This window comes from Fukomys damarensis, unplaced genomic scaffold (genome assembly GCF_012274545.1).
Source record: "Fukomys damarensis isolate Sample0158 unplaced genomic scaffold, DMR_v1.0_HiC HiC_scaffold_3, whole genome shotgun sequence".
NCBI lineage: Eukaryota > Metazoa > Chordata > Mammalia > Rodentia > Bathyergidae > Fukomys > Fukomys damarensis.
Genome location: NW_022900915.1, coordinates 20,583,485 through 20,599,269, shown reverse-complemented (window position 1 = coordinate 20,599,269; position 15,785 = coordinate 20,583,485). Strand labels below are relative to the sequence as shown.

General features: G+C 32.9%; 1 protein-coding gene across 1 annotated transcript in view; it reads left to right on the top strand.

Moving 5' to 3' along the window:
- Wdr36 (WD repeat domain 36) overlaps nucleotides 1–14,957 on the top strand; it is a 34,387-nt gene extending 19,430 nt beyond the window's left edge. Inside the window, exons 16-23 of the mRNA XM_010607898.3 lie at nucleotides 938–1,017; nucleotides 5,502–5,609; nucleotides 7,677–7,774; nucleotides 8,142–8,287; nucleotides 10,665–10,784; nucleotides 10,943–11,024; nucleotides 11,736–11,923; nucleotides 13,117–14,957. Of these exons, the coding sequence (XP_010606200.1) occupies nucleotides 938–1,017; nucleotides 5,502–5,609; nucleotides 7,677–7,774; nucleotides 8,142–8,287; nucleotides 10,665–10,784; nucleotides 10,943–11,024; nucleotides 11,736–11,923; nucleotides 13,117–13,266 (972 nt within the window). The 3' untranslated portion in view covers nucleotides 13,267–14,957. The remainder of the gene's footprint in view (nucleotides 1–937; nucleotides 1,018–5,501; nucleotides 5,610–7,676; nucleotides 7,775–8,141; nucleotides 8,288–10,664; nucleotides 10,785–10,942; nucleotides 11,025–11,735; nucleotides 11,924–13,116) is intronic.
- Nucleotides 14,958–15,785: the final 828 nt, after the last annotated feature.

Below are 15,785 nucleotides of genomic sequence, written 5' to 3'. Positions count from 1 at the left end.
AAATTTTTTTTTGGTTTTTTGGTTTTTTTTTTTTTTTTTTTTTTGCAATTCTAGGGATCAAATTTAGGGCCTTGTGTACTACCACTGAACTACATCCCCAGCCCAGAAAAGGTTACTTTTTTCCCCCCAGTACTGGAGATGGACCTTGGGGCTCTGGCTCTGGCTGTATCCCCAGCCCTCTTTTAATTTTTTTGAGACAGGGTCTAAGTTGTCCAGGCTGGGCTAGAACTTGTCATCTTACCCACTTAAGAGTGCTGGGATTACAGGCATATTCTACCATCCCCATTTCAGAAAAGGGAATTTTTAAAGTCACAATTATATGTAGAAGGATTTTTGTAGTTTTGAAATTTGATGAGAGTTTTCATTTTCTGTCTTTAAATTATAGTACTTTGGATTAATTCTTAGAAAGTTAGTCTAAAATAGGTACTCTTTTTAAAAAAGAAATAGAACTTTTGTTTCTTTCAGAAATACTTTGTAATAGAGCTGGGAAGTAGCTCAGTGGCTGCAGGTCCTGAGTTCCATCCCTGGGAGGGTGGGTATATTACAGAAATACTTTGTAACACAAATTAAACTAGCAAGTTATTTCTAGTTGAACAGTATCAACAGTAGCATTTTTAATACTAATGATTTGTAGTCACAGTTTAATTCTCTAAAATAAATATGAGACTGATATGAAAATTGGGGCAATTCTTTATTTTTTAAAACTTATAATTCATTTAAAAAACTAATTGTTATCCATATTCCGTATCAGTAGTACATATATAGAAAATGATGTTTTGTTTTATAAAATAAGGCAATGTGAATTTTACTCATTTTTTCATGATGCCTAAATCACACACACACATATATATATATGTACACACACACATACCTCTACACACACAGAGAGCACTTTATAAATGCAAATATATCTACAATTTATTTATTCATTTTAAAGACTTTCAGTCCTGATGGTCGTTGGTTAATAAGTGCTGCAATGGATTGCTCCATCAGGACTTGGGACCTTCCATCCGGGTGGTAAGTTTATTTTTCAGTCTCATAGATGATTTTTCATTGTTTTAACATGTGATTGTTACATGTAGTTAATAAATTGTGTAGTTAATGAATGTGAATGCATTTGGGGATTTTCTAACGTGACTGTATCTTATCCTTAGAGTACTTAGGACTTCTAAGCAGTAGCATCATGAAATATAATAGAAAAAAACACAGATTTAGAAGTGAGTTGTGTAAATTTAAGAAAGCTCTTTTTGGCCTTCTTAATACTTCATAACGGGGCTCAAACTTTAGGACTACAAAGTTTGTATTTGAAAGCTTTTAAAATTTCATATTAGATTTAATGAAAACATCAAAAATCCTAGCTTTTCTTTTTATGTTATATATATATATCTCTGTCAGTAGCATAGCAATGTCAGAAAGCTGTTTCATGGAGTGAAACTTGCTACTGATCCAGCAGTTTCTCAGGAATTAGATAACCTCATATGTGAAAGTAGTCTTAACCTTTAGAAAGGGAAAACCCTGATGTTCTCATTTCCTTTAACTTTTGCCATGGGCATGAGGTACACCTACATATCCAGCATACACACATGTAAAGAGTACTGCTAGTGGATCCAGCTCTAATAAGTAGGGACTTTTGTCCACAGGTGTGTCCTTTTTCACGTGAAGTGAAATAGAATAAAGCAAAGTCAAGCTAGTTCCAAAAAGTGTACCAAAAGTTGATGTTTCCTAAACTAGCAAAACTTTTTTCAAAGTCAGTTAAAAATATTGATGGTATTTTGCTTCTTGATCTCTTGCTATTTTTTTTTAAAATGAACATTATGTAATTGAATTAAAGTAAGAAATTTTGACAAGTAATAGGGTTAAATAGTGTTTTCATTTCCTTTTTATTAAGTATTCACATTAGCTGGGAGAAATCAGTTAATATTCAATAATACTGAACTGGCAAAGTATTTTTCAAAAATGGCAAATTCATCTTTGGAATGGAAGAATTAGATCTGAAAATAGCATTCAACGCCATAAAACTTTGACTCAGCTTTAACTCTTGGTGAATTTCTTATTTCAGTAAAAAGTCAAATAGATTTAAATATGATAGGTTTTCTGTCATAGTTTTAGCTGAACACATGTCACTTAAGGTTGATAGAGAGACATGAAGTGTGGTGCAACACAAGACCAAGAAATAAGCCACATGGAGCAGTTAAGAGAAAATATAAAATTACACTGGCCAAAAGTATATTTATACTAAAAAATAGTTATTTGATTAAGATTTGAAGAGCAAATGAGAGCTTGAAAAGCATTCTCAAACAACTAATTCTGCTTAATTGCAACTAAACAATCATTTATCAGGTGCTGCTAGGCATTTTATACACTTCTATGTTTTCCTGTCTTCAAAGTTAGTTCTGTTACTGTTAATTGCTAGTTCCATTTCACAAGGACATGGAGGTTTAGAGAGAAATTAAGTGATTTGTCTACAATGGCTTAGTTTATAAATAGTAGAACAAAAAGTAAGTACAAGAGAAAGAAGTAAGTTTTTCTAACAGTTATGGTATCAGCTTTGCTCAAGTTGTGTCATATATTTTAAGACTGGCCTGATATTCTTGCTGTAGAAGACAAATAATTATCAAGATTTAGTATTTTATCATACAACCCTGGGTAACTGTTGAGTTTTTTTTAATTTCCCTTTTAAATATAATTGGGATGGTAACCTTTGGAAATTCCTAGCTCTTCCTTCAGTAAGCATTTTCATCATTTACATAGCATGCTAAATATTTAAAGAATGAATATATTCATTATATAACCTAAAATGAAACAATCTATGAGTAAACCTTTGCAGTAACATAGTGCATCCATCTGGAATTATGCCTTTCTAAAATAAACTTCATGAATATTGAACCGCTTCCTGGAAAATTTTTTTAAATGCTGAAAATTTTTTGTTTGTAGACTCCTCAAAGAGAAACAGTTGAAATATTTTGTCCTTAGAATTATCTGAACTTACTTCCAGCACCACTACTTTTTGTTTCTTCTGGATTTTTGTAGTGGAAATTCAGATGAACTCTTTGGAGGGGGTAATAAATACATAAACCTGCATAGTTTTATAAAATAATTTTGCATTTTGTTTCATCTTCTCATCCCTGTCTTTTCTGAGAAGCATTAGCATTGGAAGAGTTGAAATAAAGCATTATTTTACATTTCTCACTGAGTCATAAATCATGTTTTTTGTTGATTCCGTCATCTTGGAGATAGGATATGCATACACTATAACTATAATCATTTTAACAGAAAAATAATTACAAGTATACTGAATGTTACATGTATATGCAGAACTCTGATCTTTTTCCTTAAATTGGGAATATGGTTAATAATTCAGGAAAAATTGGTAACATAACTGGAACTTTACATATTATAGGGGTATCAGGTATGTAGGTAGTTTTAGTAAGTCAGGGATTAAGGCTGAACACTTAAATTATATGAACTAATAAAACTGTAAAATAAAATATGGTGTGTATGTGGAAACTGCCTCCCTCAAATCAGTGCTTTCACATAAAAGAAAGCTAGTCTACTCTACAGCTGTAAAAATGAAGTTGCACAATGAAATTGACAAAAAAATTATAGTATGGAATAAAACAAATCTGCTCAATCCGTAAATTCTCTTCTTACCAGATAGATTCTAAACATGTTAGGAAGTTTCATCTTTCACATACTGTAACTGTTGCAGAAGAATATCGATCAATACAAAGGGTAAATTAACAAGATGTGAAATTGCTGTGTTTTTGGTTTAATTTTTATTTGTATACACTCGGATAGTATCTTCTGCTCTGGGTTGTTTGGAGCAAGTGAATTAACAAATAATTGACAGCCTCTGATGATAATGTGTTCAGCAAATGTTTCCTTTTCCCTCATTCCCTTGATCCCTAAGAAAAACCAGGATTGTGAGCTTCCCAAGTAGGCCTGAGCAAGAAACAAGACAGCTTATTACTGCCCTTTTCCTTATACTGAACATGCTTTGGCATTTGTTTCCAGTACTCCCAATATAAGTATTTTCTTTGCATCTTCTATTCACTGTTGAAGATTTACATTTCTAATGGCTCTCTCAGCAAATTGAGAGAGATTTTTTTTTATTGGAAAGTCACTTAATATCTCCGCCAGAGAGCCTTTACATTTGAATTGCTCACGGTATTCCACCAGGATAGACATGCTCTGTGTATGTTATCAGTCTTCTTACTTTATCTTTAAGTGATTTTACTAGCTTTAAAGGTGGTTAAAAGTGCACACTGTTTGTATTCTAATCATGGCTCAGTTGCTGTCTCTCTTGATGAAGTTTTAAGTTTTCTGATCTGTATGGGAGGCCTCAAGGTGTAAGGATTAGATTATAGTAGGATAGAACGCTGAAAATCATCTTAGTTGCTGTTACCTTGTTCTTAAAATAATTTGTATTATTTAGTGTAGATCCTGAACTTCATTCACCCATGTCTTTCCATAGATAATTATTGTCCTCAGTAAATAAGGTTGTTTTGTTTTAAAAATCTCTTTTTAAAAATAGTATAGTTTTCTAAAGATATTTCTGCTGTTCGTCATTCTAAGGAGTCTTCCTGGTAGTATGGGGCTTAGTGTAGACCTTTCTGTTTGATCCTTAAGTCTGCCTGATTTCACTTCTGGTGGCTGCCGTCCTTGTTGGTTCTGTATTGCTAAATGATTACTACCAAAGTCTCACTATTTCTCCGGTTCAAATAAATTCTATGCATCCTTTTGACAAATTGTCTTATGAAAGTGAAGATTATAGCACTATCTGTTCAGAAATGTTTAGTAAGTTAACATCAATTTTGGGATGAAAACAAATTCAAATATGACTGTATGTAAGCCTTAATCTCTTGCTTAATGGTTTCTACCCAGCTGCACTCTTTGTATATTTTACTTCACACTCCACATTTCCCTCACTAGGAAGTGTCTTCTCTACTAACCTTGGAAATTCTGTCAATTTTTAAGGCTCAGCTCAAACATTTAGTTATCTGTGAGGCCTCTCTTGAGTTTCTTTCTTTACTTGAGTGTGGTTACTCTCTTTTTTTTCTGTCCAACTTTCAGATTCCTTCAGCAGTTTGTTCTGTTATCTCAGTTTGTTTATTGTCGCTAGAATAACAGAAACACAGAAGAGTACCAGTTGTGTTTATTTTAAATGCGTGATGTCTTTAAAATTGCCCTGAACCAACATACCATGATTTCCAGTGGAAAAACAGCATCTGTTCCTCTGCGTTCTCTCTCTTGTTGAAAGTTCTTATTTGTTTTGGTTAATTGGACCATTTAGTGCTTTTGGTCTTTCTTGTTAAAAGAGGTTATTTTCACATAGTAATTTAGTCAACAAAGCTTTTTGTTAGTGATGACTTTTTGCCTATAATTAAAAAACACAAAAATTTTGTGTGCTTTATCCCTTGTTCTTTTAACAGAATTATTTTTTGTGACTTTATCTTTTTTAGGAGTGTATAATTACTTTAACATCTTAATTCCTTTTGTAGCCTTATAGACTGCTTTTTGTTGGACTCAGCTCCTCTCAATGTTACTATGTCCCCTACTGGAGACTTTCTAGCAACTTCCCATGTGGACCACCTTGGAATTTATCTATGGTGAGTTATTTTATATACTTCTTTTGGGAGGAAGGGGAAGATGACAGTGCTATTGTCAGAATTACCACTTAGTTAAAAAAAAATACAGTGGAAATTTCACAGACAGTGACACCTCGATTGTCCAACGGCTCCAAGCTCGAACTTTGCACTACTCGAACAGCAAAGTTTGAAAAAATCTGATTGGTGTTCAAAACTTTGCTTGATAGTCAACCAGAAATCCAACTTGCAAAAACCTGTTTAGGCTGAGAGTGAGTCACACATTGTATCTCGCCACTGACACACAGGGGTGATGCTTCAGTCTGAGTGACTCTCGCCCAGACAACGTATAGTACTTGTATTATTGCACTAAAACATCTGTCGTTGTGCTTTTATTCATAATCTATTTGCATAAAATATGGTAACTATGGCTCCAAAAGAAGTTAGTGATGCCAGCAGTAATGCTCAGAGGAAAACTGTGAGAACCAACATAGAGTTAAGAAAGAAATCATTGTGAAATTTGTTGAAGTCATGGAAAAATGAATTTGTAAGTGTGATTTTGGGGCCTCAGAACAATTGTTTGATTTTCCATTGTTTCTTATGGGAAAAATATGTTCAGTTCTCAAACTTTTTGGTGTTTGAACACAAATTGGAACAAATTGAGTTTTACAGCCAAAGTGTCACTGTAGTTGACAGAGAGTTAATACACCATAAATGTAACAATTTAACAGCTTCGCTCAAGTGTATAAACTACAGTTGATTTTTATACATTGTCATATTTGCAGAAAAGGTAAGTAAATTCAAAAGGTTAAAAAACCAGCCAGGCCCTTAGTTTTTTACTATGTGACCTTGGCCATTCTTTCTGAACTTCAACCTACTTCATAAAATAAGGCCCAGGTGTGAGCTAAATGCCACTATTCGTTCTGGTTGCATGACTTTTTAACCATGTAAAGATATTTGGCAATTTTTAAATTCTTATTTGAACCTCTAAGGAACTATGATCCCTCAAAATGAAGATGAATAATCTGGGTCTAGCAAAATTTTTATCTACTTTCTGCACTTGATCTTAGCCAAAAGGCTGAGAAGCAATTTTTGTCTACTTTCTGAATTCATATATCTATTTAACTCTTTATTGAGGAAGAGAAAAAAATTGATTCCTTTTCTAATTTGAAAATGTTACATATTTTTAAAATAGAAAAGTAAAGTGAATATATAACAGAAATAGACTTTACTTGGTCAGTAAAATGGGGAATCTCTTAAAATCAGCAATTGAAATAAAAGAGAATAAGCCAGGTATGGTGGCGCACGCCTGTATTCCCAGCACTCAGTAGGCTGAGGCAGGAGGATCACTGTGAGTTCAAGACCAGCCTAGGCTACATAGTGAATTCCAGGTCAGTCTCAAGTACATAGTGAGACCCTGTCTCTAAAAACCAAAAAAAAAAAAAAAGAGAGAGAGAATAATAGATAGCTATGGGACCTCTGAGTAGCAATATAGAGATTTTCTACATAGTACAATTATTATAACTCAAGATTTGAGATTTCTCATCTTTAAATTTCCATTTGAAATTTATAATGGGTAAGGGAAAGAATATGTCCCTGCTTTGGAAATACTGTCTGTATTTTTATTAGTCATCCATAAATAGGTAGGGTAAGTAACAGGGAAATGGCCATTTACAAGACCATTCTAGAAAAGTGGAATCCATGACTAGTCAGTATCCCCAAAAACATAAAGTGTATTCAGTCTCTGAATCCATCTTTATTTTGTTATTATTTCCTTAAGCCAACGTTGGTATTGTTAAGGCAATATGGAAATTATTTTACCTTATGAAAGTATAATTTGCTATTGGATCCTCTTAACTGTATTTCTGTACTACATTAACAACAGATTCCATTAATATTTTTATGCAGCTTTCTTATGATATCTATGACATAAAGTCATTTTCAAATTAAGGCAGTTTATCTTTGAGGTCTTTTCCAAACGAATTAGTGCAGTCTGTCCAGATTCAAGATTATAGCCATTATTAGCAATTGTTGAAGTTTCTCTGAAGTCATTATTTTTAAACAAAATATTCTTTCATTTGGATTTCTCAGGTCCAATATTTCCCTATATTCAGTCGTCTCATTACGACCACTTCCTACAGATTATGTGCCTTCAGTAGTGATGCTTCCTGGTACTTGTCAAACCCAAGGTAATCACAAAATAGCAAAATAATTTTTGAGGTATAATTATTGTAAGTCTAATTTAACAGCTATTGGTACAGAAGGCAAAAGTTATGTATTCAATCAGAGGGCTTTATTTAACTGAAATGATACATTATATTAGTATATGTAATTAGTATATCTTTGTCAGTATACTGGTATATAAGTATTTTGGGTCTGGTGGAAGTTATAGTTAATATGAAAAAATAAGAAAAAGGAGCATAAGCAAAGAAAGTAAAAATTAAGAGTTTATTGAGGGGACATGTTACAAAATATACATAGATTTGGGATGAATTAAGTTGCTTTTATATGCTAAAGATTTTATTTTACATTCATTTTATCTGAATTTTTTTAAAGATGTAGAAGTATCTGAAGAAAATACAGAACCAAGTGATGAAATGTTAGAATATAGTTCGCCAGAACAGTTGAGTGAGCAATTAGTCACTCTGTCACTTCTCCCTGAATCACGGTGGAAAAATCTTCTTAATCTTGATGTTATTAAGGTAATACTATAGTATACATAGTATTGAGTATTAAGTAGACCTACTGTTATTTTTTAATCAGAGACAGCTTCCGCTACTTTGAGGACATTAGGAGGGGTAGTCAATGTCTTAGCAAAGATAATGCCATTTAATTGAAGGTATTTTACTTAATGTGGTTTTCATAGATACCCGCAGTTTATCAGTTTTGAGAGAACTCTGCAGATGTGAATGTGGCAGAAGTACAGTCTTCAACTACTATATAGAGCTTTTAAAAATTTTATGTTTTAAAATCCAGTCTGATAAATTACTTTGTGAGCTTCTGAAATAAGGCAAAAAATTGCTACCCTAATATATCTTATTGCTAGATGATTGAGAGTTAAGAAAATTTCATTAGTTTTTAAATTTTATTAAGTTGCAGTTTACTTTATCAGCCCACACTCTATCAACTATAAAAAGAGTTTTAGAGCTTGCTGTGTAGGTCAAACATAAATTTATGGGGTAAGTACCAGATAATGTGTAGTTTTTCACTGTATATGGCAATAGAAGATGAATTATGCCCCCTTGTCCTTGAAGAATTTAAATTTTTATGTGAAAATGGTCACCTATGGTATAAGTTAGTGTTTTCATGACCCCAATTTGTGAGTATAAAAAGCAATTGAAGGTGTTGTTAGATTAGAAATTTTGAAGTCATCTTCTGGTAGCAAGTATTGTTTTGTGAAACTTGATATGGTTGGATATATGCATAAATATTCAGTGTAGGTGGGATGTGATAAAAATATTTAAGGAACACTGACATAGAAAACTTTAATAAGTGGTACTAATTATTCTTAGCATCAGAGAAGATGTTTGGGTCCTCAATAAGAAGAGAAAAAATTTTCCTTGTTAACCTGGGAGATTGGGCTCTTGAGCATAAAGGTGTAGTCAGTGGGAATACAGCTGTGAAATCTCTCCAACTTGTTGTCCAGTCTAAACTCTAAGAGAGTACTTGATGAAATAGTTTTAAAAGCAAGCCATTAAAAAGTACAAGTACATGAGAAGAGCAAGCAGAGTAATGTCTGGCTAACTGAGCAAAATTTTGTACTACCTTGTTTCTCACTAAGCTATAGTACTGCATAAATACATGTAAAAATCTGAGCTAATTGTCTTTGAGCAAGAAATATACTGAAACCTCTAATATTTCTATTTCCTTCTGAATAAAAGAAGCTGACGTGTTTATACTTTGTCCTGTGGGTGACTTTTCTACTATTACATTTCTATGTAAGATTAACTTTCAGACTATGGAGCTTTTGTGTAGCCTTTTTTTTTTTTTTTTTTCTTTAACAAGTCAGCAACTGTCACTTCCAACTCAAGAAAAAGTTAAGAATGACTACATGCTGCCATGCCAGAGGGCTGTGCTTAACACTGCAGTTGGCAGTACTTTGTCTTGCTTATATGTAATTTCTTTATACACAGCTGCACAAGGCCACTCATATCCTAGGATTGCTCTCGAATAGCAGTCTCCCTAGGGCAGTGGTGGCAAACCGATGGCACTGTGCCTCAGTGGGCTGTTATCATTGAAAGTTCAAAAGCTTACTCTGAAAGCTTCACCATCACTGCTCTAGAGTTACTGAGATTCAAGAGAGTAGAAGAATAGTTTTAAGGTAAATATAAGGCTTGCTTATTAGGCAGATTACTGAAGAAGGTCTCTTTCATCAAACACTCCTGAGATAGAGTGATATGTAGAAATGTATTCATTAAAACTCAGTTCTTTCATTGGGAATTCCAAAAGAATTTTACTAACACTTGAAATATTTTATAAACCAACAAGTTTTTTTTATTTGTTTCTGTTTTTACACAAAAGTACTAAGGGAAAATAAAAATTCTAAGAAAAATGAATTAGGTTTATACTTCACAAAAAATTCACCAAATTACTTCTAATGTGGAATATTGGCTTCTGGCTCCATTATACATATATTTTTCTTTTCCTTTCTTTTCTTTCTGGCTCCAGTATACATATTTTTTTTTTTTTTTTTTTTTTTTTTTTTTTTTTTTTTGAGAAAAATAGTTTGAGAAGCCATTCTGTGTGTAAATTTTGCTCTCTCTTCCGTTTTGTTTACAAAGTAGTATTGAGTACAAAACAAGGGCATTTCAGGAAGGTAAGCTTTGTCCTTGAGCTGCTCCTGCACCCAGATAGTTTCCTTCTGCTTTAGTTAGGAAGAGTGGTAGATACTGCAGGTCTGCATTGAGAAGCATGAGTTAGGAATAGCTGTGGTGTTGGTCAGGTAGATTCAAACATTCTAATCTGGAAAAGTTTAATTCCCCCTTTTACTCCTTGGTATTTGTTTTAGATTTGATTTGGAATTAAAAATTGTTAGGATAATTACTAATCTTTTCCTCATTCTCATTTTCTCTTAACCAGAAAAAGAATAAACCAAAGGAACCACCCAAAGTACCCAAATCAGCACCATTTTTTATTCCAACAGTTCCTGGCCTTGTACCCAGATATGCTACACCTGAACAAAATAATGATCCCCAGCAGGTAAGAACCTAAATATATGGGATTTGTGTTTGCATATATTTTGTGTAGTTGTTTACCCAGACCAAGTTTCACAAATATAAATACTGATAGCTTTTCATTGCAAGCTATAAATTTTTTTGACACATTCTTTTAGTAATGTATATTTGTTTCTGTTTAAGTCTAAGGTGGTAAACCTTGGAATTCTGGCTCAAAAATCAGAGTTCTGCTTGAAACTTGAAGAAGGACTGCTAAATAATAAGTGTAAGTTAAATTATAACATTTTAACATGTATCTTTAGCTTGTTTTACTTTATATGAAGAAAAATTGAAGGAAATACCAGATTTTGTAACTAAAAAGAAGGTAGTAAAAACAAAAGGTTGAACTTTTTGTTTTAATCTGAACTGATCCTAGCTTTAAAATTACAGTATATTAAATGACATTAAGCTCAGATAGTAACTATAAAAGTTTACTGAGAAGTTTTCACATTTTCTGTATGGAAATTAGTTTTTTCTTATTTTGCAATTTGGAGATGGATACATTTATTGACAATATTTATAATAAGGAGGCCCTTTATGTGCATTAAATGTAAAGGTTTTGTTGTAGCTGGTAATTTACATGCTTTTTGTTATTTACAAATTTGATTTGTGGTAAAACTGTCCGTACAACAAAAGCCTTGTCATAGGCTTTAATTAATTAGCTAATTTAATTAACTTAATTTTATATATTTGCAAATTTCCTATACAAGTAATTTTTTTTGAGATAGGGTCTCACTATAGTCCCGGTTGTCCTTGAACTGACTAAGTAGCACAGGCTGGTCTCGAACTCTTGGCAATCCTCCCGCCTCAGCCTTCCAAGCACTGGGATTACAGGCCTGCGCCACCAAGCTTGATAGAAATTTTTAAATATATTTAAGTGTGTAATTTAAATGAAGTGATTGTAATAACTGCAATTTTTTTTTAAAACTCAATACAGATGAAACTGCTCTCAACCTTCTAAAAGAATTAGGCCCATCAGGAATTGAAACAGAGCTGCGAAATTTGTCTCCTGACGGTGGTGGATCTATAGAAGTTATGCAGAGTTTCTTGAAAATGATTGGGTTGATGTTGGAAGGGAAGCGTGACTTTGAGTTAGCCCAGGCATACCTTGCATTATTTCTAAAGGTAAATCTAATGTTAGGTATTTCCTGTCTTTCCTCATTAGAAGCAATATTGTCTGATAGAACTTTTTATAAAGATGGGAATGGTCTTTCTCCACACTGTCCGATATGGTAGCCACTTTACAGTGTAACTCTTGAATACTTTTGTTTTGGTTTTTTTTTTTTTTCTTTTTTCTTTTTTGGTACCAAGGATCGAACTCGGGTCCTTGCGCTTGCAAGGCCAGTGCCAGAACCACTGAGCTAAATCCCCAGCCCAACTCTTGAATACTTGAATGTGGCTAGTATAGCTGAAAACTGAATTTTTAATTTTATTTAATGTTTAAAGTTAAAGCTACCTGTGGCTGGTGACTAACACACTGGAGTAGTTGAACCATGCAGCTTGATAGGTTTTTTGTTTTTCCCCCAGGCAGCAGCACAAAAGTTTTAACTATACCTTGATTATCTTATCATCCACTGGCTCCAATATGTTAACCCATTAACTTTTTTAAAGCAGTTATATTTTGTAAGTTTCTGTGATCATAAAGGAAAGCCAAGTTTTATGGGGTATTTTTACTGCTGAAATCAAAAGGCTCACCTCTGTCAAAGTTGGAGTTTAAAGTGATTTGGCACAAGTTGCTTTTGTGATTAACATAAGAGTGAAATCATGTTTTGAAGGTCTGTCTTCATCTGTTCCATTAATAGTTACAATATTTTCACTCAATCTGATTACTTAAAAATTATTTAAAAGCTAGATATTTAGGTAGTAGCCGAGTGTATTGAAAAATAGAACTACAAATTGTCTTTTCTCACATTTATTGTATTTTAGTCACTTAAGTTGAACTTACTTAAAACCTTTAGAAAATGAAGCAAAGAGCCCATTCACCATTCATTACTAGTGGATTATATTGAAAGGAGAAACGGAAGCACAGACATGTGGAATTTGTGTTGGAACTAGGGCTTTGGATTGGGGGTGTAGCGCAGTGGTAAGTGTGAGGCTGACTCTAGGTTCAATCCCCAATACTACCAAAAAAACCTACAAAAAACAAAAGTTGGACCTTGTTTCAGGACTTTTGTATGGTGGAGAAGAGCGATGAAAGTTTGGAGAGGGAAATTGGAGAGATAATATCGTTTTAGGTTCCTTCAGAGAAAAATGAATGCAAAGTAGGTAACTGTAGTTTCATTGAGTAAAATATCCAACTATCATATTTTTCTTTTCAGTTACACCTTAAAATGCTTCCTTCAGAACCAGTAATCCTAGAAGAAATGACAAAATTATTATCACAGGTGGAAGAAAATTGGATTCATTTGCAGTCACTCTTCAATCAGAGCATGTGTGTTTTAAATTATATCAAAAGTGCTTTGTTATAAACTTAAGTGATTAAAGAAATCAAAGACATGTATTAAATGGGTTCGTTTGAACTCATCTTTGTTTTTCAGGTTTAATGTGAAAAGAAGTGCTAGCAGTACTTACCAAGTCAATAATTCTCTTTTAAATCTGAATACTTTCTTGAAATAAAATTATACCTGCCCTTTGTTTCGAAGACCTAAAGAATCTACTCAAGTGACTTATTTTGAATTTTGTCAAATTAGTTGTAAAACAATTTTTGATTGTTATTACCAGCATGTATTTTTGAGTATGTTACAAATAAGAGATGACTGCATGTGCAGTGTGAAACTGTGCTGACTGCATTGAAGATACCAGATAAAACAGATCTGTAACATTTTTAAAATGCCCATGATATGAAGATAAAAGTTTTTTTCCTTCATGGCTTTTGATGAAGGCCAGTTGTTAAAGTGGCGGTCAGATCAGATGTCTTTTGGTATACGCTTCTTCTGTTCAGAGGAGTTAGGATGCAGTCAGCTGGGTTCGCTGATGATCTAACCTTCTAACACATGTCTAGTGTTCTCTCCATTGTTGTGTTCTGAAGGAAATTGTTCTTGGATCAGAAATGTCAGAGGTGCTTGCCCATCTGAGGCAGATTGCTGTAGGAAGAGGTTGAACAGATACCTGGCATAGCAAGAGGAAATTCCAAACTCCATTGAAGGTTGTCCTTCACAGGTTTTTCTTTCTTCATTAATGACTTGTTTATTTGGCAAGAAACTGACTACCTTTCTCTCACAGATGTGAAGCACAGTAGTTCTGGCAGTTTTCTCTTATTATTTTCTTTTGTATGGTTCAATTCTTCAGCAATATGTAAATGAAAAATAAGCAGTTCTTCAAAATACAGTTTTAAAAACTGTTTTTGGTTTCTACACTCAAAAATTGTTTCACTCCTAAAATGGAGTTGGTTGGATTTGTACCACCACCACAATCTGGCTGGGTTTGATCACCAATAACATTCTTGGTCAACATTAGGATAAAAGAGTTTACAAACTAATTTACAGACAAGGGCAGTCATTAAAAGGAGCTGGTCAATGAGAAATTTAATATTAAAGCATTTTTATTTAAATCGCTTATGGTAGAATTAGTTAACTAAGGAAATAAACCAATCTAGCTTTAAACTCATTTACTTTGAAATTGTATATGTCAGTTTTTTACTAAAATATTAGTAATAATTTAAGTTCTGACTTTTAAACTACTGTATTTTCCTTTTGTCTCAAATACAGTGAAGATAAGGCAAAAATTTAGTACATAATCATGTACCTTGTAAAGACTGTAACAATACCAACATAAGAACTATGAACAAAAATTGTATTTCTTTTGTAAATTATGAATTGAACTTTCTTGTCTTTCAAATGAATATAGAGTTGAAAATGTTATTTTTATTGGCAATATCTTTAGGTAGTATTTCCACATTATTTTAGCAGGTATCCCTTCTAGAACCTTTCCTGTGTGTTTGCTGTCAAGGGACAGAGTGCCAGAGATACATAAAAGTATAATTGTGTGTCTGTATTTTTCTTAAAATGTCAGTCTGTGCATACTGCTTTAAATTAAACTTTAAACTACATGTGTAAATATATGACTAATTTTATTGTAAAAAGATCAGTCACGTTTTTTGACAGCAGGTATAAAATGTATAGTTCTGGTTTTTACATAAAGATATGTTTCTCATTCTGCAGCTTGTTTTTTCTACTTTTATTCCATTCCACTCACATTTAACTAAGCTCTTTATTTTTGCATCCTGTCTCACACTTTCTTTTGCCTATAATGGATGCTTAGGCAGTTCACTTTTTTCTGTTGTGATTGTAAACAGTGCTGAAGTGAACATCATCTTATATGAGTCTTCATGCAACTATAAGGATTACTCTCTAGTATGTATGTATTAGGGTTTGAATTACTTGGCCAGAAGACAGTTTTAATTTGAAGAGATAGTTTTAGTTGACTTCCAAAGTGACCATATCAGTATATATGGTTTCCCTCAACAACAAATGTGTTCCTGCTTTGTTATATAGTGGACATTTGAATTAGATATGTAGAATTTTTATTAATCTTATAAGTGAAAAATACTGTATTCAAAAGTTCTGCACACTGATAAAGGTGGGCATCTTTATATATTTACTTTTTAACTCGTGGATTTTAAGTTTCATATAACTTAGTTATTGATCTTTGTATATCTATTGTGAATGTTTCTCCCAGTCAGCTGCTTATCTGACTTAATTTCCTTTCTATAGATTTTAAAAATATTTTTATGGTCAAATTGAGAAATTTTCTTATTACAAGATATAAAGCAAATCCCCTTTTCTAAGACATTTATCATGTGTTTACATGTTCATTTCACAGTAATTTTTATTTTCTTCTTAGATGAGCATCTGTGTGAGTGGTCAATGTCTACATCTGTATCTAAAATTGATTTATATGGAGAAGTTGAGCTATACACCTGCCTTTTTCAAGTCTGTTCAAAACTAATTTCCTGGGAAGTTCTTTTGTTTCTGATATAAAATGGAGC